At 41.6% G+C, this 20,672-nt stretch overlaps 1 protein-coding gene across 3 annotated transcripts in view; it reads left to right on the top strand.

The window, feature by feature from the left end:
• Positions 1-2,423: 2,423 nt before the first annotated feature.
• The window catches only part of LOC131193420 (zinc finger protein 883-like), a 69,918-nt gene continuing 51,669 nt past the window's right edge, over positions 2,424-20,672 (top strand). The window contains exons 1-4 of one of the 3 annotated variants that reach the window (XR_009153916.1): positions 2,424-4,374; positions 4,575-4,701; positions 4,900-4,982; positions 5,472-5,598. Coding sequence is in view for 2 of the 3 variants with exons in the window: in XM_058173547.1 (XP_058029530.1) it covers positions 3,922-4,374; positions 4,575-4,701; positions 4,900-4,982; positions 5,472-5,598 (790 nt within the window). In the remaining variant the exon portion in view is untranslated. The remainder of the gene's footprint in view (positions 4,375-4,574; positions 4,702-4,899; positions 4,983-5,471; positions 5,599-20,672) is intronic. The other 2 variants (XM_058173547.1, XM_058173546.1) reach the window with 2 other exon arrangements.

Below are 20,672 nucleotides of genomic sequence, written 5' to 3'. Positions count from 1 at the left end.
AGAATGCGTTTCTGTCTCTGGTCCATTGACAAAGGTGGGGAGAATGCGTTTCTGTCTCTGGCCCATTGACAAAGGTAGGGAGAATGCGTTTCTGTCTCTGGCCCATTGACAAAGGTGGGGGGAGGCAGGAAGCTGCAGGAAGCTGCTTTGTCCTTAAAACATGTTTCTCCATTTCTCTCATCCAGGGAAATATAATATTCTGCCCTTTTTAATATTTTCTAAAATATTTCATTCTTCTAGGAGAAGGGTGGGTGCTAACTTCCTACAGCATTACTGGATGCATTCTTATAAGACATAAAACCACATATTAGTAAATCCCATTGTGGCTTAGTATTGTCATGAGAATCAAGATTTATAGGTAGTCCTCAATTTACATTTAGTGACTGTTCAAAGTTTTTCAATGGCACTGAAAAAAGTGACTTATGACCGTTTTCCACACAACCACTGCAGCATTCCCGTGGTCATGTGATCAGAATTTGAATGCTTGGCAATTGGCATGTAGTTATGACAGTTGCAGTGTCCTAGGGTCATGTGATCGCTTTTTGCGACTGACAAGCAAAATCAACGGGGAAGTCAGATTCACTGAATTGTATTACTAATGACTGCAGTGATTCATTTAACAACTGTGACAAGAAAGGTCATAAAGTAGGGCAAGATTCACCACCGTCTTGCTTAGCAATGAAAAATGTGGGCTCCATTGTGGTCAATAAGTTGCTGAATATTTTAAACCATGGTTTATGGCTCAATGTTGCGTGGGCAGGAAAGGTTCGGAGAAGTGATATTGAGGAAAATGCCATGTGGGAAAACTGCACATTTTAATCCTCAGTGAGGACAGTAGAATCTCTTGAAAAGGAGCAAAACCTATTTCTCCATTGTTGGTCTCCTAATGATTCAGCTATCATTCCAACAAAAATTTGGAGTTCATCTCTTGCTCAATTGTTCGTTTTCAACTCAGTATTAGAAATGAAAACATGGTGTTGGAAGATATGTCCATCGGGGTTCCCTTCCAAGCAGTGGTGGGATTCAAGTAATTTAACAACCGGTTCTGTACCCTAATGATTTCTTTCAACAACCAGTTTGCCAAACTGCTCAGAAAGTTAACAACCGGTTCTCCCAAGTGGTGCGAACTGGCTGAATCCCACCACTGCTTCCAAGTGGGGGGAAAGATCCTGGAAACATGGAGACTGCTTGGAAACATGGTTTAATGGTGGACAGGAATCACATGTTTCACACTTGAATTCCTGAGTAGAAAAAGGTGCTTCAAGTTGTTGAGTGAAGAACCAGAGAGGAAAGGAGAAGGAAACAAGATGCTGAGTGCCTGAGTTTATACTCTCTGTGGGGCCCCACCTTGGTGTTTCCTGTTCCTGTATAAGAAATGTACCCTAATTGGTTGTCAAACTCCCAGGTGGTATAGGGTAGGGGTCTCCAACCTTGGCATCTTTAAGACTTGAATTTAAGACAAGAATTCTGGGAGCTGAAGTCCACAAGTCTTAAAGTTGCCAAGGTTGGAGACCCCTGGTCTAGGGGTCTTAGGTAACATTGTAGGTTGTCTCTCACGCTTGCTTGAGCCTTGCCATGTGGTGTGTTTCTGTTGCTAGATGGGTCCTATTGTGTTGCAGATGATGATCCATTGACAAAGGTAGGAGGAATGAGTGAGCTTGGCTGAGGCCTTAAAGGCCCATTGACAAAGGTGTGAGGAGGCAGGAAGCGGCTTTATCTTTAAAACAGGTTTCTCCATTTCTTATTCAGGGAAACACAATACTCTGCCCCCGTCAATATCCTCCAAAATATTTCATTCGTCTAGGAGAGGGGTGAGTGCTAACTTCCTACAACAGGGAGAGGTAAGTCCTCACCTTCATTTGGGTTTTAAGGGTGAGGATTTTAAGGATTTCCACGTGGGTTTCCAGACCTGAGTTGACAAGGGAATAGAGGGAGAGCAGGGGATGATGGTATACTGGGGATGGTGTTTTGGACACAACCCCACGTGGAGAGACGAGCCACCCGTGCCATCTATCAAGGAGAGAAGCAACCTGGAATTGAGGAAAAACTTCCTGACAGTGAGAACAATTAACCAGCGGAACAGCTTGCCACCAGAAGTTGTGGATGCTTCATCACTGCAGGTTTTTAAGAAGAGACTGGACAGTCACTTGTCTGAAATGGTACTATAGGATCTCCTGCTTGAGCAGGGGGGCTGTACTAGAAGACTTCCAAGGTCTCTCCAGCTCTATTCTGATTCTTTGTCAAGCTCTAGCCTCCTTGGGCTCCCACCTTATTTCCCATCCATCGCCATGAAGGCGTTACACTCAGGATCCTGCAGGGGGCGCACACTATACAAACTACCACTGGGTTTCGCAGAGAACAGCTTTTGCTCCGGAAGCATTTTGCCCGGTTTTTGCCGGGGAGAGTAGGAAGTGATGTTTCTCACACTGAGGGCGGGCTTTCCAGCACCGGTATTTTCTCCAAACGTGGGATCGAGCCATTGAAACGAACGCAGAGCATCCTTCCACGAATGCTCCTTTGCGCGCTTTTCTTCTCATTTAAGTCTGGGCGAGAAGTCAATAAATTCCTTTTCTTTCTTTCTTTCCATCCACACAGCAGCCTGGCTTGGGAAGCACCTTCCTGGGCTCTTCTAGATCCCGGGAGAGCTACTTTGATCCACTATGACTAGGCTAACTTAAACTCTCCCAAGATTCCAGCTACAGCGCTCCCACTCACCTCCTTCGTTTTTACACCGTGCGGAGGGCGTCTGTTTTTGCAAGGCGAGCCCTTTCTTGGTGAAAAAAATTGAGTTTTGCAATTATTTACAATTTTCAAATAGCCAGCTCAGAGGAACCAGGTACGGCAGTGGTGGGTTTCAAAAACTTACTACCAGTTCTGTAGATGGGCGTGGCATGGCTTGGTGGGCGTGGCAGGGGAAGGATACTGCAAAATCCCCATTTCTTCCTGACTTGGGAGGCAGAGAATAGATGTGGATCTGACCAGTCAGAATTTTTACTACCGGTTCTCCAGAACTACTCAAAATTTCCGCTACCGGTTCTCCAGAATTGCTCAGAACCTGCTGAAACCCACTTTTGGTCTGCAGACTGCCTCTGAAGCATTTGCACATCAGAGGATCAGGGTTCCTGGACTGGAAGTTGTCTTCTTTCCTGGACTGAAGAAAATATTGCCTTCTTCAGAAGTCCAGGCTGATCTACATCCCTTGTCAATATTCCCCTGACAGCTGAGGTGCACCATGAGTAGATATTTGTGAGACAGAGAAAAAAGAAAATCTCAAAACGCAAGGGTTCTAAAGTTTCAAGAGACTTGCACATCCTTTCTGATATCCCCTAATATCTCAGGGGTTGCCACAAAGAAGAAGTAGTCAAGGTATTCTCCAAAGCACCTGAAGGCAGGACAAGAAGCAATGGATAGAAATTAATCAAGGAAAGAAGCAACCTGGAACGAAGGAGAAATTTCCAGACAGTTAGAACAATTAACCAGTGGAATGACTTGCCTCCAGAAGTTGTGAATGCTCCAACACTGGAAGTTTTTAAGGAGATTGGACAGCCATTTGTCTGAAATGGTATAGGGTTTCCTGCCTAAACAGGGGTTTGGACTATAAGATCTCCAAGGTCCCGTCCAACTGTTATTTTATTCTATTCTGTTCCTATTCTAATGTGTACCTATGGTGACATACATTGTGCCTAATGGCTTAAGAATTTTGCCACCCCTTTGCAACTATCTTTCATTAATATTGTGATCTGCTGTTCTTGTTATTAATCCTTGCAAGCCACCCAGAGTCAACTCTTGTGGATTTAGGGATGTAGATTGCAAGCGTTTTGAATAATGAAAGAAAGTTCCTGTCAGTGTTTTGGATTATAGGTTTCTGCTCATTTTCATTCTTAGCCTGGAAACTGAAGATACTTCCCATAGAATCCAGTCATGAAGGGGAGAAATTACTCATCCTTGAAGAGATCTGAAGGGGGCCCTCTTTCCCATTCTGCTCCGATCAATGAAAGTGGCTTTGTAGATTCAGAAGAGCCTTTGGGTTTGTTTAGACAAGCAGCAAGAACCAGGGAGAACATTCTGGAAGAAGCGACCACCCACTTTGTCCACTGTTGCCCTTTCAGGGAGCTATGTTATCAGGGAGTTGAGGGACTCCAAGAAGTATGCAGCCAACTCCAGCATTTTTATGGTCAATGGCTGAGGGAAGAGGATCGCATGAAAGCTCAGAGGCTGGGCTTGGTGGCCCTGCAACAGTCCCTGGGCATCCTGACCCCAGAGATGGACGGCTGGGTCTGGAAGTGTAGAGCAGAGACCAGCTCCCAGGCAATGGCCCTGACTGAAGACTTGCTCCAGAGTGACGTGGAACAGACATTACAGAGAAAGCAACAGGTAAGATCAGTGTGAATCAATTCTTATATATTTCCATTCAATATAAATAGAAGAATTTTAATAAAATCATGTCTCCATTAGATAGATGATTCTATCCTAGCTTCCTTGATGGTTTCCAAGTACAGGTAAGTTTCTTTTTCCAGTGGGGCTATAGAGTTGGGGCAAGGGGTAGTAATGTTCTCTTTTGACGGCTATTTCAGGTTCATAAGCCTTTCATGGAGGTTGCCACCCAACCTCCTAAAGTACCAGAGAATGTGTCACATCTCCCACAAGATCAAGTCTTAGGGGGGATCTCTCAGGAAGACCCATATCAGAAGATACATTCAGGTAAAAGAAGGTTCCTTTCAATGTATTGGAGTCCTCGGGAGTATCTAATATCTGAACCCTTTTTATTCATAAATTTCTTTTACATTAATACTGTGTGCAGTATTGCACATAGTATTGCACACCATTGGCCTTTGGACATGGTTTTTCTCCAGCTCTTTTAAAACATGTTTAAAATTGTTTCCTCTTTATCCCTCTCAGAAAATGAAACAATTGCAACTGTACCAATGGAAAGGTCTCTTTTCTGTGGTGAAGCAGAAACAACAGTTCTACTTCCAATTCAGGTAGGGGGAAAGATTTCACCTCCCAACTGCCACACGGTTTATTCAAAGAATATGCAACTCTCTCCAAAGTGGTCTGAATCCCATTTCCAGAGCTGGTTTATTAACTCCGATCTAGCCATTTTTTTCAAAGCACAAGCAGCTTTCCAGTAAGGTGATACACAGTCATTATACATTCGTAGGATCTCAAATTACTTCTGGAGGAATTCTTCCAACAGTTGTCTATCCAGCTGTTCAATGAAGACAGTATGTCCTAGGCATTGGTTAAAATGTGGAATACGAATATCTTAATACTTGGTGGATCAAGGGAATGTTAGAATGCAAGTTGCGCTTTACTCTTCCCTCTGGAATTGTCTAAGAAGGATGTTAAGGTTGCCATCACGAAGTAGGATTGAAGACCCTACAGAATCAGCAAATTTTTGTCATTAGGATAGAGATTTTGCAAATATTTTCTAAAACTGTACATTAACAAGGAATGCTTTTGTACTTTAGGTTCTTGTCTCCTTTGAAGATGTAACTGTGTTTTTCTCTGAGGAGGAGTGGGCTCTGCTGGATTTTGACCAAAAATCCCTATACAGAGAGGTCATGCTGGAAAATGCTAAGAATGTGGAGTCCGTGGGTAAGGGATCCTTTTGCTCTGGGTTTAAAACATTGGAGAATATTTTAATGAGAGATACAGCCTATCAATTTCTTATAGGACATTCAGCTCTGTACTTTTCCTGGAGAGAATTGAAAAAATTGTATGTGCATTACAACTAGTCACATATGCTTAATGGATAGCTAGATACCATGTTTTTCGCACTATAAGACACACACACACACACACCAAAAAAGTGGGTGGAAATCTCTGTGCATCTTATAGAGCAAATATTGTGGCAGTGGGTAATGGAGATTGGTGCAGCAGCAGCAGGGAACATTGGAACCTTTGTTGCCGAGCAGCTGATCCGTGGTTGGATTGGCCTTCCAGAATACCGCCGATCAGCTATTCTAGGCGGTGGGGAATGCTGCCGATTGCCACCGCTAGTCAGTGGGGATCAATGGCAGCAGCAAGCAATGGCCATAGGTACTGCTGATCCCTGCCATCTAGAACAGCTGATTGGCAGTATTCTGGGAGGCTGATCCAACTGCCAATCAGCTGCTCGGCAGTGAAAGCTCCAGTGTTCCTCGCTGGTGGCAGCAGCTCAGCTCAGTTGACCGGTGGTGGGGACAATGGAGCAAAGGTCTGATGAGCCACATGCTGGGGCTGGGATAACGTGCTGAAGTTGACCAGGCTGTTTGCTGCAAGGACACTAGCCAGGTGAATATCAGATGGATGCTGGGAGGCAAAGGCAGATTTTTTTCTTGTTTTTTTCTCTAAAGCTAATGTGCGACTTAAGGTCCAAGTGTGTTATAGCACCCAAAATATTGCAAATCAAAATAATTATAATAGGTAAACTGGGTGCCTTTCCAAAAAGTCAGAATGGCACTTTAAAAAAAATCTGCACAGTGAAAATCTTCACTGTTCAGTGAATTGCATTTTAAGATGAGATTGGACAACCATTTGTCTGAAATAGTATAGGTAATCTGCTTCAGCAAGGGGTTGGACTAAAAGACCTCCAAGGTGCCTTCCAACTCTGTTACTCTCCTGTTATTCTGCATAATGCAGCATTGCTTGGATCCAAATATGTACTATGCATACACATCATGACATTCTAGGTTCTTGGGAAGAATGTGGTATATATGAAAGCTAACACTAGCTAAAAAGGAGGCACCTGTGGTTTCACATTGTTGCAAACAGATACCGGTAATAATAATAAGACTTAGAACTTAAACAACTCTTGGTCTTTTCTATGTTCTTTCTTTTCATTCTGAACAGTTGACAGGCAGGACCCTGAGGATCATAAAGAATCAAGTGTGAATTCTTTTAAAAGAACTGAAACTAGAAAAGGGATATTCCAAAATCAAGGGAAACAAAACATGCCGGAGGAAAACCAATTAAACAATAGGAAGAAAAAATCCTCTAATTTTCAATATGGAGAAAATCTCACCTTCCATACCCAACTTCACAAAGAAAAAGAAAGCTGTATAGTGGTTGGAAAAATGTTCAGCAATAAATCGAACATCTACAAGTTTAGCAGTATCCACACTAAAGAGAAGCAGCTTGAAAGCTTGGAACTTGAAAAAAATTATGATTTAAATTTACACCAAAGCATTGAGGTAGAAAAATCATATAAATGTTCAGAGTGTGGGAAAACTTGTGATGAGAACAGTACTTTTAACGCCCATAAAACAATCCAAGCAGTGGAGAAGTCCCATAAATGTATAGAGTGTAGAAAATGGTTCTATACCAGCAATGATGCTACTCTGCATAAAAAATCCCACACAAGAGAGAAACCATTTAAGTCCATGAAATGTGGGAAGAGTTTCAGCCAGAGTGCTTCCCTTACTTCTCACGAAAAGATCCATACGGGGATGAAACCATTCCAATGCTTGGAGTGTGAAAAAAGATTTGATACAAGCAGTGATCTCATTTCTCATAAAAGGATCCATACAAAGGAGAAAGGGTTTAAATGCATGGAGTGTGGAAAAAGCTTTACAGTGAAGTGTGGTCTTATTTCCCATGAAAGAATCCACACAGGGGAGACACCATATCAATGCAAGGAATGTGGAAAGTGCTTTGCAAGTAAGAGTTACCTTCCTTCCCATCAAAGGATCCATACAGGAGAGAAACCATATCAATGCATGGAGTGTGGAAAGTGCTTTACAATGAGACGTGGTCTTACTTCCCATGCAAGGGTCCACAGAGAGAAACCATACCAATGCATGGAATGTGGAAAAAGCTTCATTTGCGGTCGTAGCCTTACTTCTCATCAAAGGAGTCATACAGGGGAGAAACCATTTAAGTGCAAGGAATGTGGAAAGTATTTCAACCGGAGTAATTCCCTTAGTTCCCATGAAAGAATCCATACAGGAGTGAAACCACATCAATGTACGGTTTGTGGAAAGAGATTCAATAGAAGCGGTGATCTCATTTCTCATAAAAGGATCCACACAGGGGAGAAGCCATACAAATGCACAGATTGTGGAAAGAGCTTCTCCGCCAGTTGTTCCCTTACTGTCCATAAAAGGATCCACATGGGAGAAAAACCATATAAGTGCATGGAGTGTGGGAAGAGTTTTAGCTACAATACTTCTCTTACTGCCCACGAAAGGATCCATACAGGGATAAAACCATATCAATGCATGGATTGTGGAAGGAAATTCAGACACAGCAGTTATTTTAGTATTCACAAGAAGATTCACTCAAGGAAGAAACCATATAAATGCACAGACTGTAAAAAGAACTTTTACAGAAACAGTTCCCTGATATCACATAGGAGAATCCACTCTGGCGAGAAACCATATCATTGTGTGGACTGTGGAAAAAGTTTCACTGTAAGCAGTTCCCTTAAATCACATAGGAGGATCCACACTGGAGAGAAACCGTATCAGTGCCAGGAGTGTGGAAAGAGTTTCAGACACAGCACTTCCCTTTCTTCTCATAAAAGGATCCATACAAGGGAGAACCAACCTACCAGCATATAATACTGAATCTTTATTCAGAAGAGTGAACTTCTCATAAAAAGAGCCACTTGAAGGAGTGGCCATATACAGATTTGTAGTATGGAAAGAACTTCAGTGGTTCCATTTTTTTTATCACAATGTCAAAATGGAAATGTGGTGGATTATGATTACCGAAAAAATGAATTAAGTGTCAAGGAAGGGGAAGAGAAAGAATAAAATGGATGGGCTGGATGAAGGAGATTACAGGAAATCTTTGGAAGAGCTTCAAGAGGGAGGCTAATATCTTTATGTAGTAGGTACAGGAAGAATGGACTTGATGCCATCTAATAAACATAGTCTCAAATGTAATCCCAGCTGGGAAAGAAAAGGGATCCCCAGATTTTATTAAAGAGTTTTTTAGTTTCCCCCCCACTTTAGTAATCATCTGAACAGACACTGTAGTGAATATGAGTGGGAAAGAGATATAAATGGCTATGTAGTTATGTGTGAATATATTTGAGTTTTAGCTAAGCTTTAATCCTAATCCTTTTTGGGATGTGACTTTTGAGTCATACACACACACACACACACACATGTATAGGAGCAATGGTGGCATCGTGGCTAGAATACAGTATTGCAGGCTGACTGTCCATAGCCAGGAGTTCAATCCCGACTGGCTCAAGAATGACTCAGTCTTCCATCCTTCCGAGGTCAGTAAAAATGTGGATGCAGATTTTTGGTGGCAATATGCTGGCATAAACTACTCAGAAAGTGCTGTAAAGCACTATAGAGGGTACGTAAGTCTAAGGGCTATTGCTATAAGGCGCTGTGTTAAATTTATGTGCCAATTTCTTTTTTAATATAATAACCCACAATTGGATATGTAAAAGAAACTATTTTTTTTAATCCTTTCCTGAAAAATGACTTTGGGGCAGAATCCCTCAGTACTACCGGTAACATCATTTTACCAAAATAGGATTTACAGAATAATTAACTTAAAAAATAATTCAGAATTTACATAAAGTTGGAAGGACCTTAGAGGTCATCCCGTTTGAGCAAATGGCTGTCCAGTCTGTTCCCCCAGTTGCTCTTCTTTCTTCCTCAGAGACTCGAGAACTCTTAGCCCCGCCCCTTCCAACGGTTCTTTTCCGAAGGTTCTTAAGATGCTCCAAAAGGGCTGGTTTTTTTCGAGGGGGAATCTGCCAGGACAGCGAAAGAGAGGGCCCGAAGGGCCATACACGCCTCAGTAGGGCCTTTCTAGGGAGAAGCACTCTCTCCCTTTAACCCTTGTAGACCATGGAACGAACAAGGATGCCCGGAGCCTTTGATGTCCATGTGCGGAGCTGCATCTGCGGGGCGCTCGCAGGGCTGCGAGGCAGGCGGAGCGGGAATCCTCCTGCAGCCTCTCTAGCATGGGGGTCCCAGGCAAGGGGGAGCCTTGGGCAAATCCGCTCTCTTCCCCGCGGGCTCCAGACAAAAGAAGCCGTTTTTTTCTATTCCAAGTTTGTCTCCGGTGTTTTTCGAAAGGATTGTAGCCGCTGCTTCCATCCTCGGGAGGACCAAAAGGATGGGCTGGGGTGCTTTTATCCTGGAAGGCCCAGCTGCAGATCAGGGGTCTCCAACCTTGGCAACTTTAAGCCTGGAGGACTTCAACTCCCAGAAACCCCCCCTTGCTGGCTGGGGGGTTCTGGGAGTTGAAGTCCTCCAGGCTTAAATAGAATAGAATAGAATAGAATAGAATAGAATAGAATTTTTTATTGGCCAAGTGTGATTGGACACACAAGGAATTTGTCTTGGTGCATATGCTCTCAGTGTACATAAAAGAAAAGATACCTTCATCAAGGTACAACATTTACAACACAATTGATGATCAATATATCAATATAAATCATAAGGATTGCCAGCAACAAGTTATAATCATACAGTCATAAGTGGAAAGAGATTGGTGATGGGAACTATGAAACGATTAATAGTAGTGCAGATTCAGTAAATAGTCTGACAGTGTTGAGGGAATTATTTGTTTAGCAGAGTGATGGCCTTCGGGAAAAAACTGTTCTTGTGTCTAGTTGTTCTGGTGTGCAGTGCTCTATAGCGTCGTTTTTAGGGTAGGAGTTGAAACAGTTTATGTCCAGGATGCGAGGGATCTGCAAATAAAGTTGCCAAGGTTGGAGACCCCTGCGACAGATGACGGGAGGGAGGAGAGGAAGCCCGAGTTTCTATAGCTTTACTATAATAGTAGTGATCTTCTTAGCATTGGCTTTGTAGTCTGGTCTATCTTGCCAGGATAACAGATGGAATGGGGGGGGGGTGGCCTATTATGGTAAGGGTGAAGAAAAGTTTGGTTGGGCTAAGCAACCCAACAAGACAGCACAGACTTCAATGGGTAATTAGAACTGCTGGAAAAAACAATGGCTACCAACCTGCCTTCTATTGAGGGTCTGTATACTGCACAAATCAAGAAGAGGGCCGTGAAAATATTTACAGGTCCCTCACATCCGGGTAACGTTACCTGGTAATGGGTGAGCTCCCGTTACTAGTCCCAGCTTCTGCCAACCTTGCAGTTTCGAAAGCATGTAAAAATGCAAGTAGAAAAAATAGGGACCACCTTTGGTGGGAAGGGAACAGCGTTCCGTGCGCCTTTGGCGTTGAGTCATGCTGGCTACATGACCACGGAGACATCTTCGGACAGCGCTGGCTTTTCGGCTTTGAAACGGAGATGAGCAGCTCCCCCTAGAGTCGGCAACGACTAGCACGTATGTGTGAGGGGAACCTTTACCTTACACATCCTGGACATAAACTGTTTCAACTCCTACCCCCCAAAACAACGCTATAGAGCAGGGGTCTCCAACCCCAGCAACTTTAAGCCTGGAGGACTTCAACTCCCAGAATTCGCTGGGGGGTTCTGGGAGTTGAAGTCCGCTAGGCTTAAAGTTGCCAAGGTTGGAGAGCCCTGCTTTAGAGCACTGCACACCAGAACAACTAGACACAAGGGACGGTTCCCCCCACCATGCCATCACTCTGCTAAACAACTATTTCCCACAACACTGTCAAACTATTTAATAAGGCTGTTATTACTATTATCCTTCTCATCGTTATTTCAAACTCATTTAACAAATGTCTCCCTTAGCAACAAATTTTGGGGCTCCACTGTGGTCGTAAATCGAAGATTCTCTGTATTTCCCCACACTTATGCAATGCCTGAGGTAATTTTAAAAAAAAAACTTTCAAAGAAAAATATTTCTTTGAGAAATATTCTCATTGGGGAAATTCGATTCCTTTCAATATTCTGGATTTTTCTTTCCTTCAGGACTGCCACAGCTTCTCCTCAGAGATGTCGCAGTAATCATCTTTTGTCGCGTTTAGACCACTATTCTTCAGGGACAGTGTTTGCTAGTACCGTATTTTCAAGTCCTACCCTTGAAAAGGACTTTAGGGCAGAATCCTTCGGGACTACTATTATTTTTTAATTATATTACCATTATAATATTACTAGTGTTATTTTACCAGGAGAAGAGGACGTCTTTGTCACTCGGTTTTTCTTCCTCACAGACAGGCGGGAAATCGTAGCCCCGCCCCTTCCAACGGTTCTTTTCCGAAGGTTCGCAAGATGTCTCAGAGGCTTTTTTTTTTTCCTGAGGGGAGTCCGCCAGGACAGCGAAATAGAGGGCCGGAAGAGTCCCCCCATTCCTCAATATGGTCTTTCTAGGGGGAAGAACTCGCTCTCCTTAACCCTTGGAAAGCCTGGAGAGAACGGAGATGCCCGGAGCCTTTGATGTCCGTCTGCGCTGCTGCATCTGCGCGGCTCTCCGACCTTTTTTGGGATCGAGGTCCCAGGCGAGGAAAAATCTTGGGCGGATCCGTCTCTTTTCTCCCGGCTCCGGGCAAGAAAGCCGTTTCTTTGTTCCAAGTCCAATGTCCTTCCTGTTAAAGACTACTTCAGCTTTAATTGCAACAATACAAGAGCGACCAACAGATTTAAACTTAATGTCAACCGCTTTAATCTAGATTGCAGAAAATATGACTTCTGTAACAGAATCATCAGTGATTGGAATACTTTACCTGACTCTGTGGTCTCTTCCCATAATCCTAAAAGCTTTAACCAAAAACTTTCTACTATTGACCTCACCCCATTCCTAAGAGGACCATAAGGGGCGTGCATAAGCGCACAAACGTGCCTACCATTCCTGTCCTATTGTTTTTCTTTTCTTCTTCCTATATATATATATATATATGCTTATACCTCCTAATATTTACTCATATATGTGATTATATACTATATAATCCTTTTTGTATGATGTTGTGACAAAATAAATAAATAAATAAAATAAATAAATAAATAAATAAAGTCTGCCTCCGGAGTTTTCGGAATGTTTGGAAGCGCTGGCTAGATTGCATTCCCGAGTGGGTTGAAAGATCCTTTCATCCTGGAAGCTGCAGTTGCAGTTGGTGGGAGAGAGAAAGAGGGGGCCCAGGTTTCTGGTCATACAGGTAGTCCTCGACTTACAACAGTTCGTTTAATGACCGTTCAAACGGCACTTAAAAATGACCCTTTTTTTCACTTAGGACCATTGCAGCATCCATGTGGTCATGTGATCAGAATTCGGACGCTTGGCAACTGATTCCTATTTATGACCATATTTATGCAATGTCTTGGGGTCAGTGATCCCATTTTCTGACTACCGGCAAGCAACACCAATGGGGAATCCAGATTCACTTAACAACCTGTGTTACTAACTTAACAACTGCAGTGCTTCACTTAACAACTCGGACAAAAACGTCGTAAAATGGGTCACTTAACAAATGTGGGCTCAATTGCGGTCGTAAGCCAAGGATTACCTTTACTATAATAATACAGGTAGACCTCGACTTACAACAGTTGACTTAGTGGCCGTTCAAGGTTACAATGGCACTGAAAAAAGTGACTTATGACCATTTTTCGGATTTATGACCATTGCAGCACCCCACCATCACGTGATTTACATTCTGATCTTGACATCTGACTCAAATTTATGACAGTTGCAGTGTCCTGGAGTCAAGTGAAGAGCCCGTGGTGGTGCAGTGGTTAGAATGCAATACTGCAGGCTACTTCTGCTGACAACCGGCTACCTGAAATTTGGCAGTTCAAATCTCACGAGACTCAAGGTTGACTCAGTCTTCCATCCTTCCGAGGTCGGTAAAATGAGGACCCAGATTGTTGGGGGCGATAGTAAGCCGCTTAGAGAGGGCTGTAAAGCACTATGAAGTGGTATATAAGTCTAAATGCTTATTGCTATCACTTTTTGCAACCTTCTGACAAGCAAAGTCAATGGGGAAGCCAGATCCACTTAATAACTGTGTTACTAACTTAACAACCGCAGTGCTTCACAAACGTGGCAAGAAAAGTTGTAAAATGGGGCAAAATTTACTTAACAGCTGTCTCGTTTCGCAACAGAAATTTTGGGCTCAATTGTGGTCGTAGGTTGAGGACTAACTGTAGTACTGACTTTCATGGCATTGGCTTTCTAAGTCTGAGGATTACCCTTGCTAGGGCAAGGCGAAATAGGGGGAAAAGATGGTTTAATTTGGCAAGGAAAAAAACAAGGGAATGGAATGCCTAGAAACAATTTAGATAAAAGCCTGCACAATTATTCGAATTAGGGGTCACAGTATAGGGATGGTAGAAGTTAAAAAGCTTCTGATCTGCACACACACACAAACACATAAACACACCTTTTTGCCCGTGAGACAAATACATTTATATAATAATACATTTTTGTTAAGCACTTACCCTAACTGAAGGCGAAGACTGCCCCATTTGCAACAGACTTGAACATTCACAAATGAGCTGGAGACATAGCTATGAATGCCAGATCTTTGCTGGAATTAGACTTTGATTATTGTGAGACCAACTATTAAGAGACAGTTAAATGCCTATGGAGATTCTCAGTCATCCAGGTCCTGGTTGTCCCAAAGGTGCTTTTTCAAGAGGCAACTGGACTTTCTTGGTTTCTCTTTGAAGACATTTCGTTCCTCATCCAAGAAGCTTCTTCAGCTGTTGCATAGCTAAATGTCTATGGAGGTCATGATTGTCTAAAAGGTGCTTATAGGACAATATTGTTCCAAAAATGCTTTTTCAAGAGTCAACTGGACTTACTTGTTTTTCTTTGAAGACATTTTGCTTCTCATCTAAGAAGCTTCTGGACAGAGTTGAAGAAGGTTCTTGGATGAGAAGCAAAACATCTTCAAAGAGAAACAAGTAAGTCCAGTTGCCTCTTGAAAAAGCACCTTGGGGACAAGAGACAGTTAAACTTTTGGCTCCTTTTCAAACCACTCGGCCTTCCTCACTGAGGATGAAAACTTTTCCATACTCTCAAAGGCACTCTTTTGATTGCAAATAATTCATTTCTGTGCACCTTCTCGGATTTCCGTATAGTCTCCAGACCCAAATTGGTCAAGCAGCAGAGGGATATCGATACCAAAGGTGCTTTTTCAAGAGGCACTTCCTGGTTTTTCTTTGAAGATATTTTGCTTCTCATCTAAGAAGCTTCTGGACAGAGTTGAAGAAGGTTCTTGGATGAGAAGCAAAACATCTTCAAAGAGAAACAAGTAAGTCCAGTTGCTCTTGAAAAAGCACCTTGGGGACAAGAGACAGTTAAACTTTTGGCTCCTTTTCAAACCACTCGGCCTTCCTCACTGAGGATGAAAACTTTTCCATACTCTCAAAGGCACTCTTTTGATTGCAAATAATTCATTTCTGTGCACCTTCTCGGATTTCCGTATAGTCTCCAGACCCAAATTGGTCAAGCAGCAGAGGGATATCGATACCAAAGGTGCTTTTTCAAGAGGCACTTCCTGGTTTTTCTTTGAAGATATTTCGCTTCTCATCCAAGAAGCTTCTTCAGGTCTGACCGGATGGTGGGGAATGGAAGGATGACTCTCAACCTGGTCAACACTTCTTTACCCTCCTACCATCTGGAAGGACATATAAAAGTATAGCCAGCTGTACAAACAGCCTGAAGAACATTTTTTATCCATGGGCTGTCAGACTCCTGAATGAGAAATAACACCATAACTACACAGTATGATGGACTGCAGGATCAGCGTAATGTGTAACATGTTTACACTGGTGCAATAGGACTGGGTGCTTTGTTAATATGATTTATTGGGTTAGGAATTTTTTGTCTTCACTGTGAGTTGTATTGTGTTGGGGGGGGTGCCCTGAGGGAGCTCAACCAATCTCATTGTACTTTTGTTGTGCACTGACAATAAAGATTTGTATTGAATTGAACTGATTCCATACAGCTTCTTGTTGAAGAAGCTTCTTAGATAAGAAGTAGAACAATAGAATAGAATAGAATTTTTTTTATTAGCCAAGTGTGATTGGACACACAAGGAATTTGTCTTGGTGCATATGCTCTCAGTGTACATAAAAGAAAAGATACGTTCATCAAGAATCATAAGGTACAACACTTAATGAGAGTCATAGGGTACAAATAAGCAATCAGGAAACAATATAAATCATAAGGATACAAGCAACAAAGTTACAGTCATACAGTCATAAGTAGAAGGAGATGGGTGATGGGAACAATGAGAAGATTAATAGTAGTGCAGACTTAGTAAATAGTTTGACAGTGTTGAGGGAATTTTTGTTTAGCAGAGTGATGGCATTTGGGAAAAAATGTTATTTTGTCTAGTTGTTCTGGTGTGCAGTGCTCTGTAGCGTCGTTTTGAAGGTAGGAGTTGAAACAGTTTATGTCCAGAATGCGAGGGGTCTGTAAATATTTTCACAGCTCTCTTTTTGACTCATGCAGTATACAGGTCCTCAATGGAAGGCAGGTTGGTAGCCATGTTTTTTTTTTTTGCAGTTCTACTTTTCTTTATTTTAAAGAAAAATCAGAAAGTCCAGTTGCCTCTTGGGAAAAAAAAGTACCTTTGGGACAACCATGACCTGGATGACTGAGAATCTCCATAGATAAGCAGAGGGAAGGGATCGGGGTAAAATGGTCCTGGTTCAGACCGGATTGCCCAATCCAGTAGCGATGGCAGCAGACAGTTCAGAGAAGTGGTAGCAAAAATCCCTGCCCACCCCCCAGTTGTTGTTGTTTTTTTAACTTTTAAAAGCATTTTTTCTTCGGCTGAAAAAATGCTTTTAAAAATAAAAAAAAAGCCTCTGATGATCGCGATCATCAGAACCCTTTAAAACAGGATTCGTCAGAACCCTTTAAAACAGGGGTCTCAGAACCGCTGGGATCGTCAGAACCCTTTAAAACGGGTCTCCAACCTTGGTCCCTTTAAGACTTGTGGACTGGGCTGGGAAGTGGCTCAATAGGCTAATGCAGTCTGTTATTAACACACAGCTGCCTGCAATTACAATTACTGCAGGTTCGAGTCCCACCAGGCCCAAGGTTGACTCAGCCTTCCATCCTTTATAAGGTAGATAAAATGAGGACCCAGATTGTTGGGGGGGGGGCACAAGTTGACTTTGTGGCCATGACCGTGGTGGGGTAAGGACCTTTCCTTCACTTCACAGGGCTTAATAATGAAGATTTATGAGGATTAATGCTGTTTGGAATGCACCGTTATGGATGAAAGTTAATAAATCATGAAGTGGAAGTGTTAATAGCCCAGCAGACTGAATTTAAAACTGGTAGGTCATCTGAAACTGCTTGAATTAAGGAGTTTTTACTGCGTGGGATGACCGAACTGGCAGAAATGATGAGTTTGGAATAAACTGCTGTCTTTTGCTTTCCTTATTATAATTATCGTGTTCTGTGTTAAATGCTGAGGCTAAGGAATATCAAAGACTGAATTTGCTAATGAGAAGAATTTTAATTGAAGAGATCGATCTTTTGTGCTGGACTGACTGGACCTTGGAGCTTGTTTGGAGGTTCTAGCAGGGGAGCGGCTGAAGAAGATTTTATTAGGTGGATAATTTTTTTTTTATTATTATTTTTCTTTTGAGAGGAAATTAATAGCTTGTTTATATTACAGAAAACAAAAAAAGGACTTTGTTTTGAAGTTCAAGCTGGTTTTTTTTTTTTTCTTCTCTGCCGACGTGGAGAAAAAATGGCGCTGATTAAGCTGTGAGGTAATTGTGTTTCTTTGTGGAGTGAATATGACTCATAAGTTACTGATAAGCTACTAACGAGTGCAAATAAGCCGTTTCGCTTCAATTAAAAGATTGTCGTCCCTTGATCTTCATCAAGACCCTCTGTAAAATTGCTTTGACTGCTGTCCTTTGATCTTCACTAAGACTCTTTGAAAAATAGGAATCCCAGTTTGAGAAATTTTTTGGTTTTTTTTTTTTCTTCAAAATGACTCAACAACTTTCAGAAACGCAGCAAATTGCTGCAGCTTTAAATAAAATTGGGGAAAAAATAGCAGGACTATCAGAGCGTATAGATAATTTGACATTTAAACTGACATCCGAAGTGCAAAATTTAAAGCAAGATATGAATGATAACTTTGCTAAACAAAAAGAGGAAATGATAATGATTAAAGATGAAATGGAGCAGCTGCATGTGCATGAGGCAAAAGTAGATCGGCAAATTGGCAAAATATTTTATAAAAATGAGCAGCAAGATAAGAGAATTTGTCTTTTGGAAGAAGAGATGAGGAAATATAATTTTGTTATTAGAGGAATCTCGGAAGAAAGGAGGATAAATTGAAACAGCGGGTTTTGAAATGGATTAATGATTTGGATACGCAACTTACGCTCACATTAGCAGACCTGGCAAGTGTTTTAGAATTGGATATAGAAGGCAAAATGGTTCTAACAGGAATGTGCTTGTCAGGTTCGCAAATCTTGGTGATAAGTTGAAGTTATGGCCAAGTTAAGAGAGTTGGGAGATGCTTTGAAGTTTGAAGGAAGACTATTCAAGTCTTCCCGGATATATCAAGAGAAGAAAGGGCATGGAGATTTTTTAAAACCAATTACAAAAGTTTTGAGAGATAATGGAATTAAATACAATTGAGGCCACCACAACAATTGAAATTTTTTATAAAGGAAGGATGCATAATCACCCCAGATATAGATGCATTATTATATTTACGGAGCTTGGACTGATTGAGATGGAGGATTTAATGGAGATAAAAGATCAAATGCTTCAGATGGGTGGAACATACGTGAAACATCAATCTCAGAAGAAGAAAAGGGGCTATTGGAGGGCAAGACTCTAAAGGGTTAAAGAGGAAAGAAATATCACCTGTGTTGGTTGAACAGAAGAAGAGTCGTGAGGATACAGTAGGAGAAGAAGCAGATAAGAGTCTTGGAAAATATGAAGCTGAATGCGGGTCATCGCTATCTTTTTTTTTGAGTGATGAATTCAAATAGACAGCCCGAAAGAAGTGCCCCGGGCATTGGCACGTCCCCTCTCCCCCATTCTCTTTATAGAGGCGAATCCGATGAGGATGTGGGGGAAGAAGATTGTTTGTATTTTATTGTTTGTTTTGTTTTTTGTTTTTTTTTTCTGTTTGCTTATTGTTGTTTATATGGTAGTTTAATGTCGGGTGGTGGGGGGCACAGAAAGGAAGATGCGGGGATAGGATTAAAAAATTTATATTTTAAATGGGAGTTATAAAAATAATGTCATGGAATGTGAAGGGTACAGGGAATCAGATTAAAAGAAGAAGATTGGAGCTTAAGATTAAAAGGAATTTACCAGAAATTTTATTTTTACAAGAAACCCATCAGAAATCTGAAGATTCAAATAGAATGTATATAAAAGGTATGCAAATATATGAAAAAGCATTTGGAACTTCAAAAGCTAGAGGAGTTGCAACACTGATATCAGATAGGGTGTACTTTGAAAAACATAAGGTAATTTTGGATGAAGATGGAAGATATGTAATAATTGTTGGAAATCTTAATGAGGAAAAAGTGACACTTGTTAATTTATATTTACCGAATGAAAACAAAGAGAATTTCTTGAAAAATAACAAAATTTTGGAGAATGAAAGTGTAGGAAAGTAATTGTGGCTGGGGATTTTAATTTAATCAGAGATAAAATAGACAGTACTAATCCCACCCGCTGTGGAGGAGCAAATAAAATGGGGATTTTAAATATGTGGATGCTTCGAAACGGCGTGGTTGATGTGTGGAGAGAGGTTAAAGGAATTGAGAGAGTATACACTTTTTTCTCTAAGATATATAATACATATTCTAGAATTGATTATATTTTTCTTTCTAAAGATTTGTTGAACAATGTGGATAAGGTAGATGTGGGAATTTTTAAAGATTCTGATCATGCAGAAGTTATGGTGGACTTAGATTTTAATTTTGAGAAAAAAAGAAGCTATTGGAGGACGAGAAATTGTATAAAAATGAAAAGGATAAAAAATGGATACTTAAAAAATTGGAGGAAAGTTGGAGATTAAATGATAATGGGGAGGTTAAATTTGAAATTGTTTGGGATGTGATGAAAGCGGTGTTTAGAGGGGAGAGTTCAAATTATCAAGTAGGATACCTGTACCTCGAGAACGTGGATTTTGGCAATCATGAGGATATATCCGAAGACCCAAATCTTCCTTTTATGTATAGCACAAGGGTGTAATAATGTATTTTCTTTTTGTTTGTTTGTTGCAAAAAAAGTAATAAAAAAAATTAAAAAAAAATAAAATAAAAAAGTATATAATATACAAATGGATGAGACTACTGCCTTACACAATGTAAGCCGCCCTGAGTCTTCGGAAAAGGGCGTGATATAAATTCAAATTAAAAAAAACAACAACTCCCAGGGACTGAGGGACTCTGGGAGTTGACCACTGAGCAGACCACTGAGCCAGGGGGAGCAGACCATTGAGGGATTCTGGGAGTTGAAGTTCACAAGTCTTAAAGGGACCAAGGTTGGAGACCCCTGCTTTAAAAGCATTTTTTCTACAATCTCTTCGGCCGAGGAAAAAATGCTTTTAAAAGTTTTTTTTTTTTTAAAGTTGGCCACGCCCACCCAGTCACATTACCCACCACCACCAAGCCACGGACGAAGAGCCGGTAGTAACAAATTTTACATTTCACCCCTAGGAGGGATGATTTCTTGGACAGAGCCCCCTATGGAGGAACAGCTCCGTCTCCACCAACCCTCACTTCCCGCCCATCGCCCCGCAGGCTTGGCACGCAGGACCCGCCAGAGGGCGCCCCTTGGCAAAACAACCTCCGGGTTTAGCCGAAGAGCTTTTGCTCGCTCCTGGAAGCAT

The sequence above is a fragment of the Ahaetulla prasina genome, chromosome 2, assembly GCF_028640845.1.
Source record: "Ahaetulla prasina isolate Xishuangbanna chromosome 2, ASM2864084v1, whole genome shotgun sequence".
Taxonomy (NCBI): Eukaryota; Metazoa; Chordata; class Lepidosauria; order Squamata; family Colubridae; genus Ahaetulla; species Ahaetulla prasina.
The sequence above is the reverse complement of the archived record's forward strand: the minus strand, read 5'-3'. Positions and strand labels throughout refer to the sequence as shown.